Raw genomic sequence first — 20,415 nt, forward strand, 5'->3', positions numbered from 1 at the left:
GGAGATACTATTATATTGGATATATTGTTTGAATGAACAGTAATTTCTTTGCCAATTTAAATTACTTACTTGAGAAATTAGTGCAGTTGAAGCATTCAAATAATAAATTCCTGTTTAAAATGTTCTAATAGATTTTTGTCAAGGCTGATGTGCTTGCCTAGAAAAGTCTGATGTTTAATCTAAACTAACCTTAAGCTAGGGATATAACATTTCATTATATGTTGCCAGGAAATATTGAGGAAGTTCTTTTGGGGGAAAAAATGAATATCTGGGGGTGTGTACATCAGTACATTGTACAAAATAATATATTGCTTTGAGCCAGGAGTTGGCACACCCATGCTTTTGTTGAAGGATTAAACCATTTAACAGAAGAATATAGCCCATGATCAAAATAATAGTGTGCCAAAAAGTAGGCAAATATCAGTTGGTTCTAAAGAATAGGGATATTTAGTAATATAACACTCATATTATTCCAATTTTGCCCTTTATTTCAAGTTTTAATGTGTCTGCAAAATTAAGCCGTTAATTAAGTCATTAAAAAAATTGAATCTTGAATTAAACCCACACACTCAACCACAATAGATGATAAGATGCTCCTTAATTGTGCACACTTTAGGGTGCATGGGACTAAATCACATTTTGAATGTGCCCTTAAGTAAAATATTCCCTGCAGATAAAATGTTTACCTATGCTACCATAGCGTCAGGTGGGAAGACTAGGACCAAATGTAAAGTTTTCATGCGTACATACAGGAATTTACTCAACTAAATTGTTAAACTACTTTTACTGAAGAGCGGTTGCAGTTAGTACATTTGTGGCTACATAGAGACTCTAAGCCCACAGGTGGCACACGTAGCCATATCAGTGGGCACGCGAGCTCAGCTCCTGTGCATGCGCGTGCCAGCCAGTTGATTTTCAGGCCTTCTGGGCCTACCAGAAGTAGGGAAACAGGCTGTTTCCTGCCTCCGGAGAGCCTCGGGGATGGTGGTGGGGAAGGCCCGTTTTGCTCTCTCACTTGGCTCCAGGGCCTCTCTGGGACCCACCCCCCCAGAGATCTTCCAGAGGCTGAAAACGGCCCATTTGACAACTTCCGGTCCTCCCGGAAGTTGACAAAAGGGTCGTTTCTGGCATTTGGAGGACCTCCGGGGGGGGGAGGCCGTTTTCGCCCTCCCCAGACTCCTAGAGAGGCCCTGGAGGTTGGGGACAGCAAAAAATAGGCCTTCCAGTCCCACCGGAAGTTGTCAACAGACTGTTTTCGTCCTCTGGAGGACCTCCGGGCGGCGGGGAGGCCGTTTTCATCCTCCCCAGACTCCTAGAGATCCCCTGGAGCCAGGTGAGAGAGAAGAACGGGCCTACCGGGCCATCACGTGCCAGGAGCGGAGCGAGCAGGGGGGGTCACATGCTCATGCATGGGGGTGGGTGCATAGAATTATGGGTGTGGGCATGTGCGCGCGACTCTCTCTCCTGGCACACAATGGCAAAAAGGTTAGCCATCACTGCTCTAAGCTGATTCCTAGTTTGACTTCAACCCAGATTCTGCCATTTCTTCTTACAGCCATCTAAAATTATATAACAGATGTAGTTGTCAGAACTGCTCCTTAATGCCTTTAGTTTCTTCTCTGTTTAGTGCTACTGAAAATTGTAATCGATACCCTAAATAGGTTTTACAGGGATTTTTTTAAAAAAATCAAGAAAAAATTCAGACTCCCTTTAACAAGTGAAATTCCAGACCTTGACCACATGATAGAATCATCCCTGTTTTGCGTTACTGCTCACCGTCTTCAGTTCTTCACTCCCCAGGCAATAACTTGTCCATTCCTGTCACTAGAGCTTCAGGACAGCTTCTTGTGTTCTAAATAAAACTCATACAAAGTAGCCTAATTATTCCCCTCCACCTCTTATATACCCAGCCTCACTTTCCATGAGATGGGTGGCCATATAAATGAAGGAATAAATAAATATAATAATTGTTATTAATTTTTGCTAAAGTAACTTTTGGTCATTGAAGGAACACATATAGTAAATAGATTTTGAAAATGGTGATTAATATTCTATCTTCTTTTTTAAAAAAAGAGTTATACTTTTCTGCTTAAAAACACGTTATGTATGAAATCTAGATATGCTAATTTTATTTTCCTGCTATTAAAATTGTTTCACGAAGCTTCTGCCATTTGAAGGCAAGTAATCAACCAGATAGAAGAACCAATTTTATACACAACATGATGCTGCAAAGGCTTATGATATCCTTGTGGTGCTGCCTTGCTAAAATCAGAAGACAGATGGAAAATGAAGGGATTCTCCTATTGAGAATTTGGAAGGTGTGAACTTTACTGCCTGGCCATGAGACTGAGCTAAAAGACAGGGTTTCAGAATGGAAACCACTGAGGTAGAATTGGCAGTGGATACTCGTGGTGTGAATTTTTGCCAGCAGGAGGCTCCCTTTTAAAGCTGGAAGTGTAAAAAAAAACAATTTATAATACCTCTAAGATATTATTTTAGGTAGCTATAGGAGCTGTTCTCATTTCTGGGAAAATATAATGGTTTCAATAGTTTGGGGGAAAATATAGAAACAATTATTTAGATCTAAATGCAAGGTCAGAAGTTGTGGAGAAACCTAGCCCATAGAATCACCAAGAGTCGGACACCTGACTGAATGGATAATATCATCATCATTTAGATATGTCTTCAGCTTTAATAAGAGTACATGTACCACCTGAGGAGCATGGATAGAAATTTATTTTTAAATGTGATATATTTTTATTAGCATTTAATTTCAGTTCAGTCATCTAAGCTCTGTTATTAATGTAATTACTGAAACTGTACATGCAGGCTTTGTGGCCTGACTCCATTCTCTCCCCATGTTGTGAATCCACTCCAGATATGGTTTCAGTTATCAATTTGTATTCTATGTCTGGTGATGGGTTTATTGAATCTAAATGAAATGCATGCCTGGGAGCTAGAATATCAGCAGGGCCCATTAACTCTAATGTTTGCCCTTATTTGTAATGGAAACGTAACGTTATCAGCTGGCTTGATCAGTCTTTCCTACATTTTACACACTAGTTCCAAGGCCTAGTTTTTATATCACTGTCCATGGTATGCCATGAATTAAGAGGAGTACTTAAACTGTAAGTTGTTATTCATCTGCATTTGTGCCACGGCTATTTAAAGCCTGTGATTAATAGTTATTCAAGTGCTCACTAAGAGATAATGATCTGCACTGGTTCTATTCAGAAGGCATAATGGTTTTACTGACAGTGTGGGTGAAAGAATAGCTTAGCTTGCTCCTTTGTAAAAGAATAATGTCAACGTGAAAATGCATTTCAGTACTAAGGAAAAAGAATACTCGTACTTTATTCCAATAATATAAAAGAAAAAGGTTCAAGAAAGGCAAAAAAGAAAAGGCAACTGTGTGTGAGTATGGTGGCTATATAAATTTGTTTGATAAATAAAAACAAACAAATGTGTGCTTATTATTCTTCCCAAAAATCGTAGATCCATATATAGAGGATTCTTCAATTGAACGATAAAGAGTTATCTTATCAGTGAGATGTGTGGCATATAAATTTAATGCATAAATCAAAAGTGGGTCCGACAACTGCTTAGTATGGGGAAGTTGCACTCTCATATTTCATTTGGGATGAAAATTTTGGGGTTTTGGTACCTTCTGATGAAATAACTGATTTTCTTTGGCCAATTAACAAGTTGGATGGCTGAATTGTAGTGCCCAACAATAAGTTTCCCAACTCTGTATATGTAAAGGAATTATCAGCAAAATACAATATCACAAAGGAGTGCGCAAGCAGTGGCAGGAATATTTGATGCATTTGAGAAGTCAGTTTCATTTCTCTAGATATAAACTATAACAAATCTATAAAAGGAGAGATGTATTATCACATTCATAACTCTAATATTATCATATCAGCAGCAGCAGTTACATTTATAAGCCCAAGAAATCCTATGTCTGCTTTAAAGACAGGCACTGTATTCAAACCCCCATTCTTTCTAAAGCACCAAATACTTTATAGTGCTAGAAAAAGCCCTAGAAAATATACCCATAATTAGACACAGAAATATGAACAGTTTGCAAGACTGTTGTATTTTGCTGATAATTACAGCATCCATTGCGAAGTTGAGCTTCACCGGGCAGTTGAACATTTGAAGCTGAAGATAAAGATATAAGAAAAGCTTTACTAAATTAGACCAATGGTCTATCTAATACATTGTCCTGCTTTCCTCAGTAGCAAACCAGACAATTTATGAGCAAGTCAGAGTTTTATCAGGATAATACTCCAACAGTTAAGCTCTGCAGGTTGGAAATGTTGGGAATTTTAGTCCCAATAAATATGGAGATACAAGATTGGGGAATGCTATTGTGCAGGAGAGATTTTTAAGTTTATTACGTGACATTGCAGTTCTTGTTGCAGTTCTAAAATGTCTGTGAAATTCTCCACTGACATTTCCTTCCTTCCTTCCTTCCTTCCTTCCTTCCTTCCTTCCTTCCTTCCTTCCTTCCTTCCTTCCTTCCTTCCTTCCTTCCTTCCTTCCTTCCTTCCTTCCTTCCTCTGGATTAAATAGTTTAAGTACTTGTCTGATTAGGTTGCTAAATTGGGACAGCGGACTGAAATCCAGGCAATCACTAGAGGGCAGTGAAGCGTTATCCTGCTGCCATCTACAATAATGGACATCTGGATTTTTGGAGTTTAAATCTGATATCTTTCAGCCTGCATATAAAGTGCTATGATTTTGTGCGCATATAGCTCTTAGTTGGTGGTGTAAATGCAATCAAATTACTAACTTAAAAATCTTTAGGCACAGGTAGCCCCCACCAGACTTTTATCAATAAAAAGAAATCAAATCTGGTTGGTGGCCTGCTACAGGGCTTAGTACTACCGATGTGACATTGGTCAAAGACGGCACCTGGGAGAAAATGAAATGGTAGAGAGAAACAGACTATGGGTTAGTGCAGGAGACAGTTTCGGTGTTTACTGATCTGTGTGAGCAATACAGTAGAAAAGAGCCAGGTAGAAAAACAGGTAACCTACAAATCGCACGACAGGGCTTTGAGTTGCTACTGTTGTCCTTTTCTTGAACAGTGGCTTTGAAAGAAAATCTTGGGCAGGAGAGCAGGACTGCTCCTTTCAAGGTAACCCCTAACTCTTTAACCTAGTATTTCTCAACCTTGACATGGTTAAGTGGGGAATTCTGGACATTGAAATCACATGTCTTGACCATATGAAACCACATGTGGTCAAGATTGAGAAACACAGTTTCAACCAAAAACTAAGGTCTGGAAAAAGGCCCTATCTGAGAGGTTTGCCTTGCAACTCAGATAAGTCTACTCTGGATTTTGAGAAATGTCTTGCTGAATCTCATCCCTCGTTGGTCTAATTTTCCACCTTTTTTTCTTCTCTCTTCTTGCAGCTCGTTGGAGATGACGTGCTATGATAGCGATGAAGCCAATCCCCGCAGTGTATCTAGCCTGTCCAACCGTTCGTCCCCTCTCTCATGGCGGTATGGTCAGTCCAGCCCACGCCTGCAAGCCGGAGATGCTCCTTCGGTCGGTGGGGGGTGTCGCTCAGAAGGCACTCCTAGCTGGTACATGCATGGGGAACGAGCTCATTATTCCCACACCATGCCCATGCGCAGTCCCAGCAAGCTCAGCCACATTTCCCGTTTGGAGCTGGTGGAATCCCTTGATGCTGATGATGTTGATCTTAAATCTGGGTACATGAGTGACAGTGACTTAATGGGCAAGACAATGACTGAAGACGATGATATCACCACAGGGTGAGTACCTTAGCCCTCTAGAAACATCAGCTGGCTATTTAAAATTAGGCTTGATGTTCTGTATATAGCAATATCCAAGGCAGATAACAGCCATGTTAATAGGTTATATTTCTGTATTTTTTTCTTCCCTTTGCTATGCAACTATTTCCTTGGCAGGTTAGTGATAAATACCCAAGACATGCAATAGAGCCGGATACATTTGTTGAAAATGTTTTTTGGTAGACAGGGATTTAGATAAGGACATTTATTGGATTATTATTTCCAAAGGAAAAAAGGAGCTTGTCCAATGTGATATTATTAGAGCTGATTCATCCAGATGGATAAAGCCCAGTGATCATATGGAACACATGTTTCTAGTCAAATGTTTCACTGACAAATGATATTTTCAAGCCTAAATGCCTTATTTGAAGAAGAAATGTCTATGCAATACTTTAGGACAAGTTGTTTAGCAGCTAACCATTCTGGAAAACACAGTTTTACTAAGTGAGCATTTTTAAAAGGATGAGTAACACATGATCTGTCTTGCACCATGTGGTAACCAAACTGTGGCTTATTAAACTGTGACTGGGTTAACTCAACCTATTGATCCATAAACAGTAAGCTAAAAACAAAGAAACCATATTATATAGCTCGGTATGATGTATGAACCAAGATGTGTAAATATTTTATAACTGAAATGCTACCTTTTCTGTCCGAAATTTGCTTGCATTGTTATATCATTTCTTTTCTCCACGCTCTATATTTCTTACCTTTAAAGAATGACAATGGATGGAGGAATTTGGGTAAAATGGGACGAAAGACTCAATATTTACTGTTTTTAACTTTTAAACTCATAACATGATCTCTAGGGTTGTCTCATGGGTACAGTATGTGTCATAAAAATACTATATAAAAATGCTATATATAAACTGTATGAAGTCAAACATAAAGATTTAACTGATGTTGCATCCTATCACTTTTAGCATCTCGTATCTGGAAAAACATATCCTAAATCATAATCTGAAATAAGCAAACTTTAAAGGGGGTATTAATAGTACTTTGAATTTTGAATAAATTATATTTTGATCCATTGCATCCTATGATTTTATTATATTTGGTAACATTTGTTAATACAGTGTTGAGCGCAATAAAAACTATGTGTTGATTTTAATATTGTGCTCAGCGTTGGGTTGCTTGGAAATGAAGGGTCTTTGTTTTTCTTTGGCTGATACCTCCAGCCAAAGAGAGGTCAGAGAGAGATGGATACTGACATAGTGAAATATTATGTCATACATTTTCCATTTTAAAAGTTCCAGAGCTCCATCAAGGGAAGGGATGTAGACATGGTCCTAAAATATATATATTATAGGAAATTGTGCTGAAGAATCCTTGTTGATCACAGAACTTTCGTCTACAGATGTGATTGTGACAAGTTTTGAATCAATTATGAAGCCTCTTAACATTGCTATTATTAGAATATAGAATAAACAAGGTAATCACTAATACAGATCAGGCAGAAATAGGCACTATGTGACTGAAGTGTGGTTTCCCTATGGAATATCAAGACTTCTTGTGAAGTGATGAGTAGCTTTGAGTTGCCAACAGATCTTTCTCTTGATCTTTGCTTGGTAAGTTTTTCCTCTCTATGAGAAAAAAATGCCATCTCTAAATTTTGGGGCAAATTAAGTGATAGATAACATAGTTTTAATCTAAACATTCTTGCTAGGAAAAAGATAATCAGTGTTTTTGGAATCAGACTATGATATCATCAGTTCATGGTACTGATTATCACATTTAAAGTCCTGAATGGATGGTGCCTGTTTATCTCTGGGAGTACCTCTCCTTGAGGATATCTGTCCAGCTCACCAGCTTGAACAAGATGAGTATGCATCAGGTCCCTTTCCTTAAATGTTGTCACCTGGTGAGACCTTGGAGATATCCCTCCCCTCTAGGTGTCCCGGCCCTTTGGAACTCAAGCCCTCTTTAGATCTGGAAAGCATCTACCCTTTTAGTAATCTGGAAGATTGTGAAGCCCTGACTGTTCCCCCAAGTAGTGGAGTTGATAAGTGTTATGGCACTGTAATGAGAAATGTGCTTCTTTGTGCATAAGTGATGTGATTGGTTTATTGTTTTTATTGGTTTGGTTGTGAGGCAACTGGTAGTATTACATATACAATAAGATAAGCAGCCATATAAGTATTAAAATAAATAAATTACTCTTTTATTGTATTATAAACTACCATATATATAGATTATATAGAGTATATATAAAATACTCTTTTTATAACTATTGCTTTTGTTTTCTTTTTTCTTCTCTTTTCCCTTTTTTGTATTTGTTTTTTTAAAAACAAAACAAAAGAATAAACTAACTAAACTTCCAGAGCAATGTTTTTTTAAAAATCCATTTTTTTAAACAGCTGCAACTTTTTAAATTAACAATCATAGAAATGTGGATTTGGAGTAATTACTGCTGTATTCTTCTGTGTTCTGAATTAAGGGACATTCTCTTCAAATAAAAGACAGCAGCCCACATGTCTATTGTAACCTAATTATTTAATTACTTGCAGAGGAAATGTCTCATTGAACATGGGATAGTGGCATGGGACAGAAAAGTTATGTGATGTCACCATTGATATGAAACAGGGGATTGGCATAATCAATATGCTGATGATGTGCAACTATACATTTCAACCCCAGGCTGCACAGGTGAAGCTGTCAGTGTACTAACCCAGAGTCTAAGGGCTATTTGGGTCTGGTTGGGCAGGAAGAGATCAGCTCAATCCTCAAAAATTGAATGGCTTGGCTGTTTGGGCTTCCTGAGTTAGGGATATTTTCAGCATTAGTCATGGATTTTGAGACTGGTATGCAATTTGGGGCACTTCTGGACATGCAGCAATTCCTCAATAGTTAGGCAGTAGCTGTGGCCAGGAGAGCATTTGCAGAGATTCATCTGGAGGCTGTTTGGGTTTGAATGGGATGGAACAGACTTTGGCTCAATACTAACAAGACAGAGTGGCTATGGCTGTGGTTGTTTGGACCCCAATGTCAGGGATATTACCATTGAGTCATGGTAGCGCAGTGGTTAGAATGCTGTACTGCAGCTACTTCTGCTGCCTGCTGCCTGCAGTTTGGCAGTTCGAGTCTCACTGGCTCATGGTTGACGCAGCCTACCATCCTTCCAAGGTGGGTAAAATGAGGACCCAGATTGTTGGGGGTAATATGCTGACTCTGTAAATCACTTAAAGAAGGCTTTAAAGGCTTTTTAAGTCTAAGTACTATTGCTATTGTTGGTCTTGAATGAGGATGCATTTCCCCATTCAAGACTGGCACACAACTTGGGGGTCCTTCTTCAGTTACAGCTGTGGGCAGGAACATCTTTGCACAGGTTCATCTTGTATGCCAGTTGTACCTTTTCCTAAAGGCTCTTCAGACAGTTGCTTATGCTCTGATCACCTTATGATTGGATTATTGCAATGTGGTCTACATGGGGTGCACTTACAGATGACCTGCAAGATATAGCTGGTTAAAAATGCAACCACATGAGCAATAATGGGCATTTCTTGGTGTATCCATGTGTTATCATTGCTATACTGCATTGTCATTTTATAGGACCAAGGAAGAAGTTTGCCTTTCTGTTGTGTCTCCCACCCTGTAACAGCATCTTCCCTGAGACAGAGACAGGTTTCTAGCAAGTTTGAAGTATGAAGTCCTGGCAACTTTCTTGAAGTTTTCTTGGTAAGATTTTAGAAATGGCTTGCCATGGCCTTCTTCCTATGGCTGAGAGAGAATATTCCAGGGTCACCCAGCTGTCTTTGTGCCCAAGGCAAGATTAGAAGAGTCTCTGGGTTTCTAGCTTGGTTTCTTAACCACTACATCAAAATTCCTCTCAGTCCCTATAGTTTTCTTGACAAGATATCGGAACTGGTTTGTCATTGCCTTTTTCCTGAGGCTGAGGATTCATATTTTAATTTCTACTGAGAATTGAAATGCAAGCATCTTAAAGTTGTCAGGTTTGAGAAACCCTGATCTAGAGGGCAGTTCTCAATTCACTTTATTTTTTCTCCCTGTTTAAATCTACTGCAGCTGCCTCTAAAGGCACCTGCAGCACCAAAGACATCTCTCTCAGTCAGAGACTTAGGTCATTTTTAAATAACTAAAACTTTGACAATTACCCAACTCTTCTCATTGCACAGTTAAAAGGCAACCAAGATCGAGAGGACTGTTCAGCCTAAATCAGTATATTAAAAACACAACTCAAATGGGCCAATTTATTTGTTTGCAAGTCTACAAGGCTTGCAGAAAATTGGCAGACATTCAGGACTTGTTGTTCCCGCCAGTGGATGAGCACAGAAATGTTTCAGTCTAAACTTGTCTGTGCGCCAGTAAGAAGTGTTTCTCCTGCCCTCTCAGTTTTGAGCTAAAAAAATTCTTTTCTCCTGTCAAAAATGAAAAAAGCCCACATATTTGATAGGCTTACATTAACGGAAGGCATTGAGCCACTGAGGTACTGTAACTATATCTGAGTCCATTTGCACAGACCCAATATCCAACTCAGTTTTCAGCTTTTCCCCAAAAATGTCATAGTTCCCTTGTTTTACCTTTTATTCTTGATATAACAAACAAAGAAAAGTTGCATTTAACCAGAACAAAAATAATTATGTCTTTATATTTTTAAAAAATGATTCATTGGGAGAAACAGAAGCCAAGATATAAGCCCTATGATAAAGCTACAAACCTAAAAAAACTAAAAGTTGTGGTTTTGAAAAAGGAAAAGTTGAGAATGTATTCATCCAGAACACAAGGCTGAGAAATATCTCTTTACTGCCAAGAGTAAGGCTACACTGTTGGCAGTAATATTGATTTAACAATTATTAGTGTAATTAAATTTATCTTTCATTTCTCCCCAAGTATTAGGAATTACTAATTAGAGTTATACATAAAACAAAACTGCATATGTATCATTAATATTTATGTTATTTATCAAATTTATTTGCCGGCCATCTCTTAGTTCCAGCAACTCTTAGTAGAGTCATTTGTCCTATAAAGTGGCAAATGAATGAGAGACCATTGAATCGTTTCCCATATTCTTTTTTTCTTTTTACTAATACTATATTATTATATTTTTAAAAAATCCTCTCAAAATTTTTATTCATACAACAATGTCATGAAGTTTGTTAAGGTAAAAAAAGTGAGTTTCATGGTCAGTGAATCTCATTACTATTGTGTCTTCTATTTAATATTAACTATATGGTTCTTTTTATTTTATTCTCTATAGTTTTTCCTTTTTTATTATTTATTTATTTATTTAGCAAATGATGAGAATATGACAGAAGAAAAGCAAACATTTTTCCTGTTAGTGATGCTTTTAATGCTTTTATCCTCACTTATATGCTGAAGCTAAGGTTAAAGTAGGGGTCTGCAACCTTAAACACTCAAAGAGCCATTTGGACCCATTTCCCATAGAAAAGAAAACACCGGGAGCCACAAAACCTGGGTGGGCGTTGCCAACTCAACATCACTCACTTCCACCAGTCACATGACCTCCCTAGCCACGCCTACCCAGTCGATCATTAGGGCAGAGAACCGGTTGTTAAAAAACGCCGAGAACCACAAAACCCTTTTGACATCTCTCGCTCCTTCCCTCCCCTCTCTCTCCCTCTCTCCTCACCTCTCACTCTTTATCTCTCTATGTCTCTCTGTCGTCCCCTCTCTCTGTATCTCTCTGTCTCTGCCCCGGCCACTTCTCCATCACCTGCTGTCGCCCTTACCTTCTCAGGCCAGGCAAGGAGTGACTGGGAGGGGAGGGCGAGTGGCAGGGCCAACCAATGGTGGGATCACCCGACAGGGAGCCACAGCAGAGGGCCCAAAGAGCCGCATTTGGCTCCGGAGCTGCAGGTTGCTGACACCTGGGCTTAGTATTTTCTCTGTTGCAATAGATGATGGTTTATAGTTGGCCAAAGACCATTATAGTTTTGAGCCAATACTTATGTGTTTATTTGCATTTGGTTTTATTGAAGTGGTAGGGCTCTTGTTGATGAATATGCACATATGTTCAGATCTTAATAATTGAAGAATGTGATATTATTCTACTCTATTCTATCTGCTCTTTGTGATTCTTTGGCAACGAAGAGAATAAGAAGGTAGCTGCAGGAGGCAAGATGGTGACCAGCAGAAATTCAGAAGAACTGTCTGTTTTGGTGTGAACCTGCTCAGCCACTTCTTAAAGTGAGGCTCTCTGAAAGGTGCTCTAGTATTTGTCTCTTGGGAATGTAGGAAACAGGCTTAATGCATACAGTCCTCAAATTTAACAATACATATATTTTAACTGATGTTTAACTCTATTGTTGTTTATTTTGCTGCTGCTACTATAAATGTTATAATCACCTTTATTATTAGGAATATGGCAGAGTTTGTCTCACCTACTCTAAACCATAGTTTTAAACTTAGGAAATTTTACAAGAGTTTGAGTATAAATTCATGGAACATGAATTTTATGGAATCTAGCAGACCAAGGCGTTTTGCTAAAAAGTTTTTTCTTTTCTTTTCATTGTGCACATGATTTCTGACTTGTTTGCAACCTAGTACTTAATTTGGGAGTGCCTAAAACATGTCAAGCAGCAGGACAAGTTCAAAAAATTGCTCAGTGGCTTTCTTCCCCAACTTTTTGAAAAGAGTCCAGCTCGCCTGTATTTTTTTTTTAAGAATGCAATCACAGCTGCACCCAAGGTTTAATTTGAGGATGGTGCATAGTAACAGAACTAATTATATTGTACTTAATATTTAAAATGTATTACATACCAAGACCATATTTATATCTGCCAGAGCTATGACACACTGAAAATAATTAAGGTGAAGTACAGTACTTTAAATCTGTGCAAGTACAATATGTATGCATTTTTTTAAAAAAACCCACACATTATTTTTTCCCAGATTACCCTGTAAATTATTAAGATAAATGCAACTCTTAAAGCAGGTTTTGGTAGTATGAAATTTATGAAAGTGTAAAAAAAAGAAAGAAAGGACTGCTTTAATGAATAGCGGGGTTGTTCAGCATTTGCATGAGGTTCAGCTCAAGATATAATTATTATTTGCTTCTTTCTATCTGCACCTGAAGACCTTGAGATCAGTGGCGACCTTATGATGAGTGAACTTCAACTCCCAGAATTCATGCTGGCTGGGGAATTCTGGAAGTTGAAGTCCACACATAATAGAGCATAGGTCAATAGTTACACTAAACAAATGCCCTTCTCCAGAATGATTAGAATTAAACACAAAAGTGATGAAATGTGGAGTGAAACTGGAATGAAGGAATTACTAAAGATCTTTTCTATAGAAAGGAAAATGCAGCAAGTTTGAATATAAAATGAAAGAGATATCACTTGTTTCATGTTCCCAAGAAAACTTTTGGCAGAATGTTGATTGAAAAGGGTACAGGATGGCACAATAAGTAAACTCTGGGAATTTGAGTCTGCAGAATGTACCAGTTTTTTGCACTTCAACAATATATGAGTGTGAAAAATAAAGCTTATTATGCATTTGTTGATTTAAGGAATGTGCATGATAACATTGAATAAGCTGGAATTGAAAATTGTTTGCTGAATTCAGTAAAATGCTTTTCATTTCTTTGACTTACCATTTCTTACCTCCTTTCTGCATAATGTTATTTGCCCCAGAAACGATTGGCATGGAAAGGCATGTATGTAGCGATAATACTATTAAGTCAATGTTTTGTACTGGCTCTTTTACTATATTAGTAGGGATTTCCAGTGAGTTCCAAACTTATTCTCACTAGAGAAAAGGTTGTGTGTGAAGATGTTTGCCTCCCTTGGTCACTCTGTTTTTGGCTAGAGGTCTCTTGTTACATAACTATTGGTTACTGAGGAGAAACTGCCAAGCATTATATTTCAATGTCTCGCTCTCCAAAGATGTGAAAGTCAGCTAATTCAATGTCTAAGCCAGGATTCCCTAAAATTTATAAGAATGCAAGTCCAACATATTTAGTGAGCTGCAGTCTGAGTTAAGCTCTTTAAATAGCCACCTGCACTCGTTCAACTGCTTCTGCCTTTAATTTGTCCTTCCTGCATTGCATGTTGTGGTTTTAAATGCTGACCCAGCAACAAACTAAAGACTTTCTGGTTTTGATTTGCTGATTTTGGAGATGCTAAGGGAGTAATGATAATACAGAAATGGATTATGAGTTTTACATTCAGATTTAAGTAGTGATCTATGGCTGTATTTCATAGGGACAGAATATATTTCTTCATTTGCGGTGACTCACAAAATTGAATGTTCTTCTCTGAATCTAAGGGGAATTGATCCTGTTGTGCTCAGCAGCTGTTGCTTTTGGAGTTCCCGTTGAACACTGCCCTTTTCTTCTACAAAAATAAAAACAAATTTACAAACAACTCCATTAAGCAGGATAAGAGGGGAGGGTCTATGTCTAACACCCTCGACTTCCAAAATGAAAACATTTTTGTGCTATGAATATAACATTATGGTCATATCTATACTAGATAATTTGAAGACAGAAGTACACATTGTAATTTCACAATTCTTCTATAGATTGACTGAAAAAAATTACCTATATCAGAATCAGAAAATTGACATTGTGTCCAAAATAGTATTCATGATATCACCAACAAAAGATCTGGTTGGAAGTTTATACTGGCTCTTAATCAGGGAGAAGCTGTGGATGGGAGAAGTGTGTAATGTTGAGTTCGCCATGCTTTCTGAGTTAATTATTGGGAGTATATGTGTAATATGGGGAAGATATTTTTCTATCTTGGCCCTGATCCTACAGAAGGTCCACTTCTTCCTTAATGTCATATGTGGACTTACTAGATATTTTTTTTTTGCTTCTCCTCTTCACTGTCACCGTCATTCATTTTCTAGTGGCTAGAAAAAGAGGACAAGTGAGGCCATGGGAGTTTTGGAAAGTGGGCCTTATCAGGTGCCAAACATGACACCAGTTTGATAAGGCTGTGATTGTTCAGCTAGAAGGATATGTTATTCTGGAGAATCTGATCATATTTAAACAAAGGATCATAAAGTAGTTCTTAATTGCCATATAAACTGTAGATATTAGGCTAAAAAAGGAAGGTCCTAGTTTGATATCATGTCAACTTCAGAATCAGTAGACTTAGTACCATTTTATTTTATATATTCAACTGAAATCTAGTGTTGTTTGTCTTTACTTTCTCTTCTGAGATAGGAAAATCAGATTACCATCAATAAATACAGGAGTTATGTTCATGCTAAGGAATGATTAATCTTAAGCAATTTCTACCTTTAAAATGTATGTATATGTGTGTGTGTGTATGCATGTATACACACACATACAAGCTATTTTTTAAAATTGCTACTAGAGTTATATTTCTTACTTTGGGCGGTATCCGATCATGTATGTGGATTCTAGAACGGTATTTCATTTCTCTCTGAAAAAGGAAACAGTTTATTTTATTCCCTCACATGGATGATGTTACCCAATTGAGTAATGAAACATCTACAAGAAAACAATCAAACTCAGAGAGCACCAACAACTTCATATTTCAACCCTGAGCTACATATGTTCTCTTCTATGAGTCATTTTAAGATGCATTTCAAGGGATAAAGGTAAAGATAAAGGTAAAGGTACCCCTTGCACATATGTGCCAGTCGTTCCCAACTCTAGGGGGCAGTGCTCATCTCCATTTCAAAGCCGAAGAGCTAGCAATGTCCGAAGACGTCTCGTGGTCATGTGGCTGGCATGACTAAACGCCAAAGGTGCATGGAACGCTGTTACCTTCCCACCAAAGGTGGTCCCTATTTTTCTACTTGCAGTTTTACGTGCTTTCGAACTGCTAGGTTGGCAGAAACTGGGACAAGTAACTGGAGCTCACTCCATTGCGCAGCACTAGGGATTTGAACCGCTGAACTGCCAACCTTTCGATCGACAAGCTCAGCAACTTAGTCACTGAGCCATCACATCCCTTTCAAGGGATAGTGATCCCCAAATCAATTTACGGAGGTTTACTCTCAGTTTGGTCCAGTATGTAGTTTAAAACCATAAAGCTGAGGAAGACAGGCAAAGGCTGAATTCCTGATTTAGTTGTAAAATTGTTTATTCCTCTGCTATTCCACTATCTCTCCTGGCTTTAATTGCTTTATCTACTTGTTTTTTTCTATCTGTCAGATGATAGGGAACCATCTTGGTAGTAAATATACGTGCTTGGATTTTTACTATAGCCTCCTTTTACATTCCTTACTCATAATCGGGAAGAAATTTCCTCATCCTTATTGCAGGTTTCCCTTGCTTTACATGTTGCTACCTGAATTTAGACAGTCACAACAAATGTGCACATCCTTTTGGGATGACAAGTCTCGTATTTGCAAACTCCTACATCGGTGTTCAAAGTAGAGGTTAATTTGTGACTGCAAATCCTTCCAACTTCTTAGTATTTAAATCTTATTTTAATATTAAAATAGAGCCTGGCACTCTTCCCTCTAGATTCTGCTCAGGTAATTCCTCACAGGTAGATATCACATCTTTGAAATATCAGTGGACATGACACACTGGCTCTGTGATTAGAAACTCCCAGGGTTCATTTTAAAATGTTTAGTTGCCACGCAGACAGGAATAGATGCAGTTCTGGACTGTGGTGTTGGAAAACCAGGAGTTAACTTCACATCAGTTTCCCAACTGAAATTATTTCCCTTCTGAGGTTATTTGCCTTATAAAAACATATAGGAAACCGTAACTTTTTAAAGCAGAGGAAATAACAGGCCTAGGAGGGGATTTTACTTTGGATAACAATAGGGTAGAGAAATATTAATTTATGTCCTTGCCTAAGTCCATACTCCAGGCTCTGACATATAGTACATGCATGCACACACTTACTTTCTTATATACAAACCCACACACAGAATCCTGATCACAGAATTAGAGACTTTTTTGCCATCTTCATTGTAAAATAGTATTATATTTTAGTTCTGTGACTTTTTTTTTTAATGTTCAGGTTTTAAATGCTAGCTTATCTGCATTAAAATTCGAGATCATTTTATGCATTTTGACTCACTAGTAGTGATAGTCAGGGAGGATCCTGATAGCTGCTTATCTTAAGTATCTTTTTGCATGGATATTATGATATATTACTTTTTACACTTTATTTTTGTAAGTTTGCTACTGGGTGTAATTGTTTCTAAGTTCTGTTTGAGACTTAGCTGTTGCCATTTGATGAACTAGAACTCTTATCTAAAGATTTACTTCCTCTCTTTCTTCCTGTAGGACAGATGTTCAGTGGGAAAATTATTCAGCACCAAACTAGACCAGGTAGCCCTTGGTAAAAATATATTTCATACCCTTCTATTTTATCTATCTTTCTGTATTCTGAAGCTGTTCCTTCAACGTATGTGGGTAGGTTTTTCTTTATCTTGCCCAGCACTCTCTTGTATAATATTTTTAGTTTTTTAATATTGCTTACAGACATAGCAGAAATTTGCTACTTGGTGTCTAAGGAGTGAGTGCAGATACTAGAGGATAGGGAAATGTCCAGTTCTGCCCAGATGTGAGACATCCGTCCCAGCATTAACATAACATTCCATGATTTTTGTCAAATGTACGTTTTGTGATATAAAGTTAAACGATTCTGTTTAACACTTCCTAGTCTCGGAGTATTCTAAAAAAGTCGACTCAGTAGATGCATCGATTTTTGTGGGTGATCTATGGATGCTTTGTATAACTGAACTACATATTACATATCTATTAAATAACTGTTAATATAATCCTTTCAGGCAGACTTGTAAATTGGTTTGTCTTGCCCCAGATATCATCCTGAATTGCTCCAAATTTGGAATTTTCTTTCTCTCTTGGATTAAAAGCAGCTTGTCCTACCCTCATAGTGATCTTTCTTTACTGTGCCTGGGTCATGTTTGCTTAAAGAATGAATCATTCTGGCATGCATTGATCCTATGTTTACATAGATTTCTCTGACTTCCCCATCTTGGCTTTGAATCTTGTAGAGCCAAACTAACAGAACTTTTCCTGCCCTCTGCAGCCATATTGCCTCAAGTGGTTTGCTCCTTGCTTTGGGGTTGTCTGATTAGTTAAACTCTTATGCAAACTACAGAATGAAGCTAGTCAAGCTAGGGAATTGCCTTTTAAAGCAGACCCTTGCACAATTACAGAGTTAGAACAAGGGAAAAATACCTATTTTTTTGAAGACATTAGCATTAATTGATCTATGTACAGTTATTGCTCCTTATCTTTCTTGATTCTTGACACTGACACTTGATTTGTTGTTTCACAGCGTTTTAGTAATGTCCCAAGCGAAACTGGGTGGTGTCTACAAATATGATTGAACAACACTATTACCCTTCTTAATCCAGTCAAAAGCATAACTCAAAACATAAAAACAAGTGGTCCTTAGGGGCTGAAGGCCTGTTGAAACAAAATATTTGTTATGCCTTACAAAACATTAAAAGGGAAAGGAGCCATGTTTACTTGGGGAGCAGCATGTTCCACAAAGTGTGGGACACACATGAAAACTCAGGATCTGATCTATGATTGAAATTTATATTTGTTGCAGATGAAAACTCTGCTTTCATTCTGTGAATCTCTCAAGTGTGGTAACAAAAATAACTGTTTAAATCTGATATATGACTCTGAAAAGTAACATAATTATTAGCAGCAGTTGAAGTAAAGCAGGGGTCCCCAACCCTGGGCCACTACCGGGCCTTGAGCCATTCAGAACCAGGTCATGGAAGTGGCAAGCATGTGCATGCATATGCATGCATCACCACTTGCGAGAGCAGCAGATAAACGGCAGGTGAGTGCGTGTGCATGTGCTCCATTTACGTGAGGAGCGGGTGGACATGCTCGCCACTCACACAAATGGAACTGCCCGTGCGCATGTACTTGCCCACTCTTCACACAGAACCATCCCCTTCCCCCCCCCTTTTCCACCATCCACAAAGGCAGAAAGGTTGGGGAACTCTGAAGTAAAGAACAATGTGAGCAAGCTGAGAATACAATTTTTATAATCTCTCTTTAAAAAAAGGGTATATTGAAGGTATACTTAAGGGTAAATAGGAACCCAGCTGAATGAGGGCATAAATCCAGGCTCCGAGTAACAACAACAACAACAACAAAAAAAAAAGAATCAGAAGGAGATATAATATAACCAATATGATCATTTACATATTGTAGCCCAATGTATAATTTAAATAAACAAAGTGCAAATTTCACATGTTTATTTTTAAACAGAGTTGGAATTTTTCCTAGTGTACCTTGGCCATTAAATAGATGGAGTAAAGAAATTGCTTTCTTAAGGGGATCATTATAGTGGGTCCTGAATGACCCAGAAGTGGTAATGATTTATACATGCTCTCTTTTTTCTTCCTCTAATTTTCTCTCTCACACTCTCACAGTGGAGGAAGGGAGCTTTGTCATTGATAGTCATTGTAGGGAACTTCAAAGAATTCTCTTCCATATCTCTTCTAAATCAGGATTAACATTGCACATGATGGGGGGTTGGGGAGACAGTTGTAAGTGCCTGTTTAGCCAGATGCTCCAGAACAGCTTATGTCTCTGGCCAATAAAACCCTTGAGATAAAAACATACTAAGCCTTCAACATGTTGGCAGTCACTAACAGTCAGTGAGATGGGGATTTGGATGCAGCTGTATTTTTCTGGACACATAAACATAACTTCTGGGATCGTCTTCTGGCCTGTGGTTTATGAGGCAATACTTCCTTAGTCTCACTGATTACCCTCATCTGACTGCTTTATCCCATTGTTTGGAAGCGGTTGTTACTGGATGTGTACAAGCATGCAACGAGACAAAGGATTGGTGCCTGTGTTAAACTGTTTTGGGCCTCTTGGATCAGAACTTCATACCTGCAGAGGGCAAGTGGAAATGAATTTATACGTAAGCATATGTAAGCACCTATAAATAAGCAATGCACTAGTTTCTATTCTTTTTGCGAGAGGATCAGAGTTTTAGGTGTGTGAGATCTGAGGAAGTTAAGCAGAAAGTAGCTTTCCAGATAGAAGGAAATAGTTTTGCAGTTTGAGTTAAAAAAGAGAAAGGGAAAGAAGTTTGTGGTTTGTTATTGGCTGTGGAAATGCATCCTCAGGGATTTGGAAATTGTAGGCTGTTACTTTAGAAAGTCTAGACTGATGTTGTATTAGCAATCTGTCATTATGCTTGCTTGCTCCTTCTTTATGACCTACTTTACATTAATTTGCAAATAGTTAGATGTTGCAAAACTATATCCAGTCATTTCAGAGTGAAATACTCTTTAGCTACCATTAAATTTCTTACCGCTTGAAAAGTCAGGAATATGCAACTCAAGACTTAACAGTTTACAAATGTAATACATGCTATTTTATCTAAAACAGTACTCTAGATTACGAATTCATTTGTTCATCAGTAAAGTTTTGTTCAACATTTTCAGGTATTTTGAGAAGATCTGTTTTTAAGAAGGAGGAAGTGTGCATTTGTGTGTTGCAGCAAAGATAGCAATCCTTCAGCTCCTGAGCCAAATATTTTTACTTGCACATGTAACCCATCAATCTTTTCTTTCTGGTTTATTAGTCCCAATAGTCTCTCTTTTGCCTAATATTGACTAGAGACAAAAGCAGCTGTTTGGCTAAGTTCTGTAGATTGA

General features: G+C 38.0%; 1 protein-coding gene across 7 annotated transcripts in view; it reads left to right on the plus strand.

Moving 5' to 3' along the window:
• Window positions 1-20,415, plus strand: part of NAV1 (neuron navigator 1) — a 256,933-nt gene that overhangs the window by 161,993 nt on the left and 74,525 nt on the right. For all 7 annotated transcript variants that reach the window (XM_087889298.1, XM_034414207.3, XM_034414203.3 and 4 more), the window contains one exon: window positions 5,425-5,790. In XM_087889298.1, coding sequence (XP_087745424.1) covers window positions 5,425-5,790 — 366 coding nt within the window. The remainder of the gene's footprint in view (window positions 1-5,424; window positions 5,791-20,415) is intronic.

The sequence above is a fragment of the Pantherophis guttatus genome, chromosome 3, assembly GCF_059756535.1.
Source record: "Pantherophis guttatus breed Tessera chromosome 3, ASM5975653v1, whole genome shotgun sequence".
Taxonomy (NCBI): domain Eukaryota; kingdom Metazoa; phylum Chordata; class Lepidosauria; order Squamata; family Colubridae; genus Pantherophis; species Pantherophis guttatus.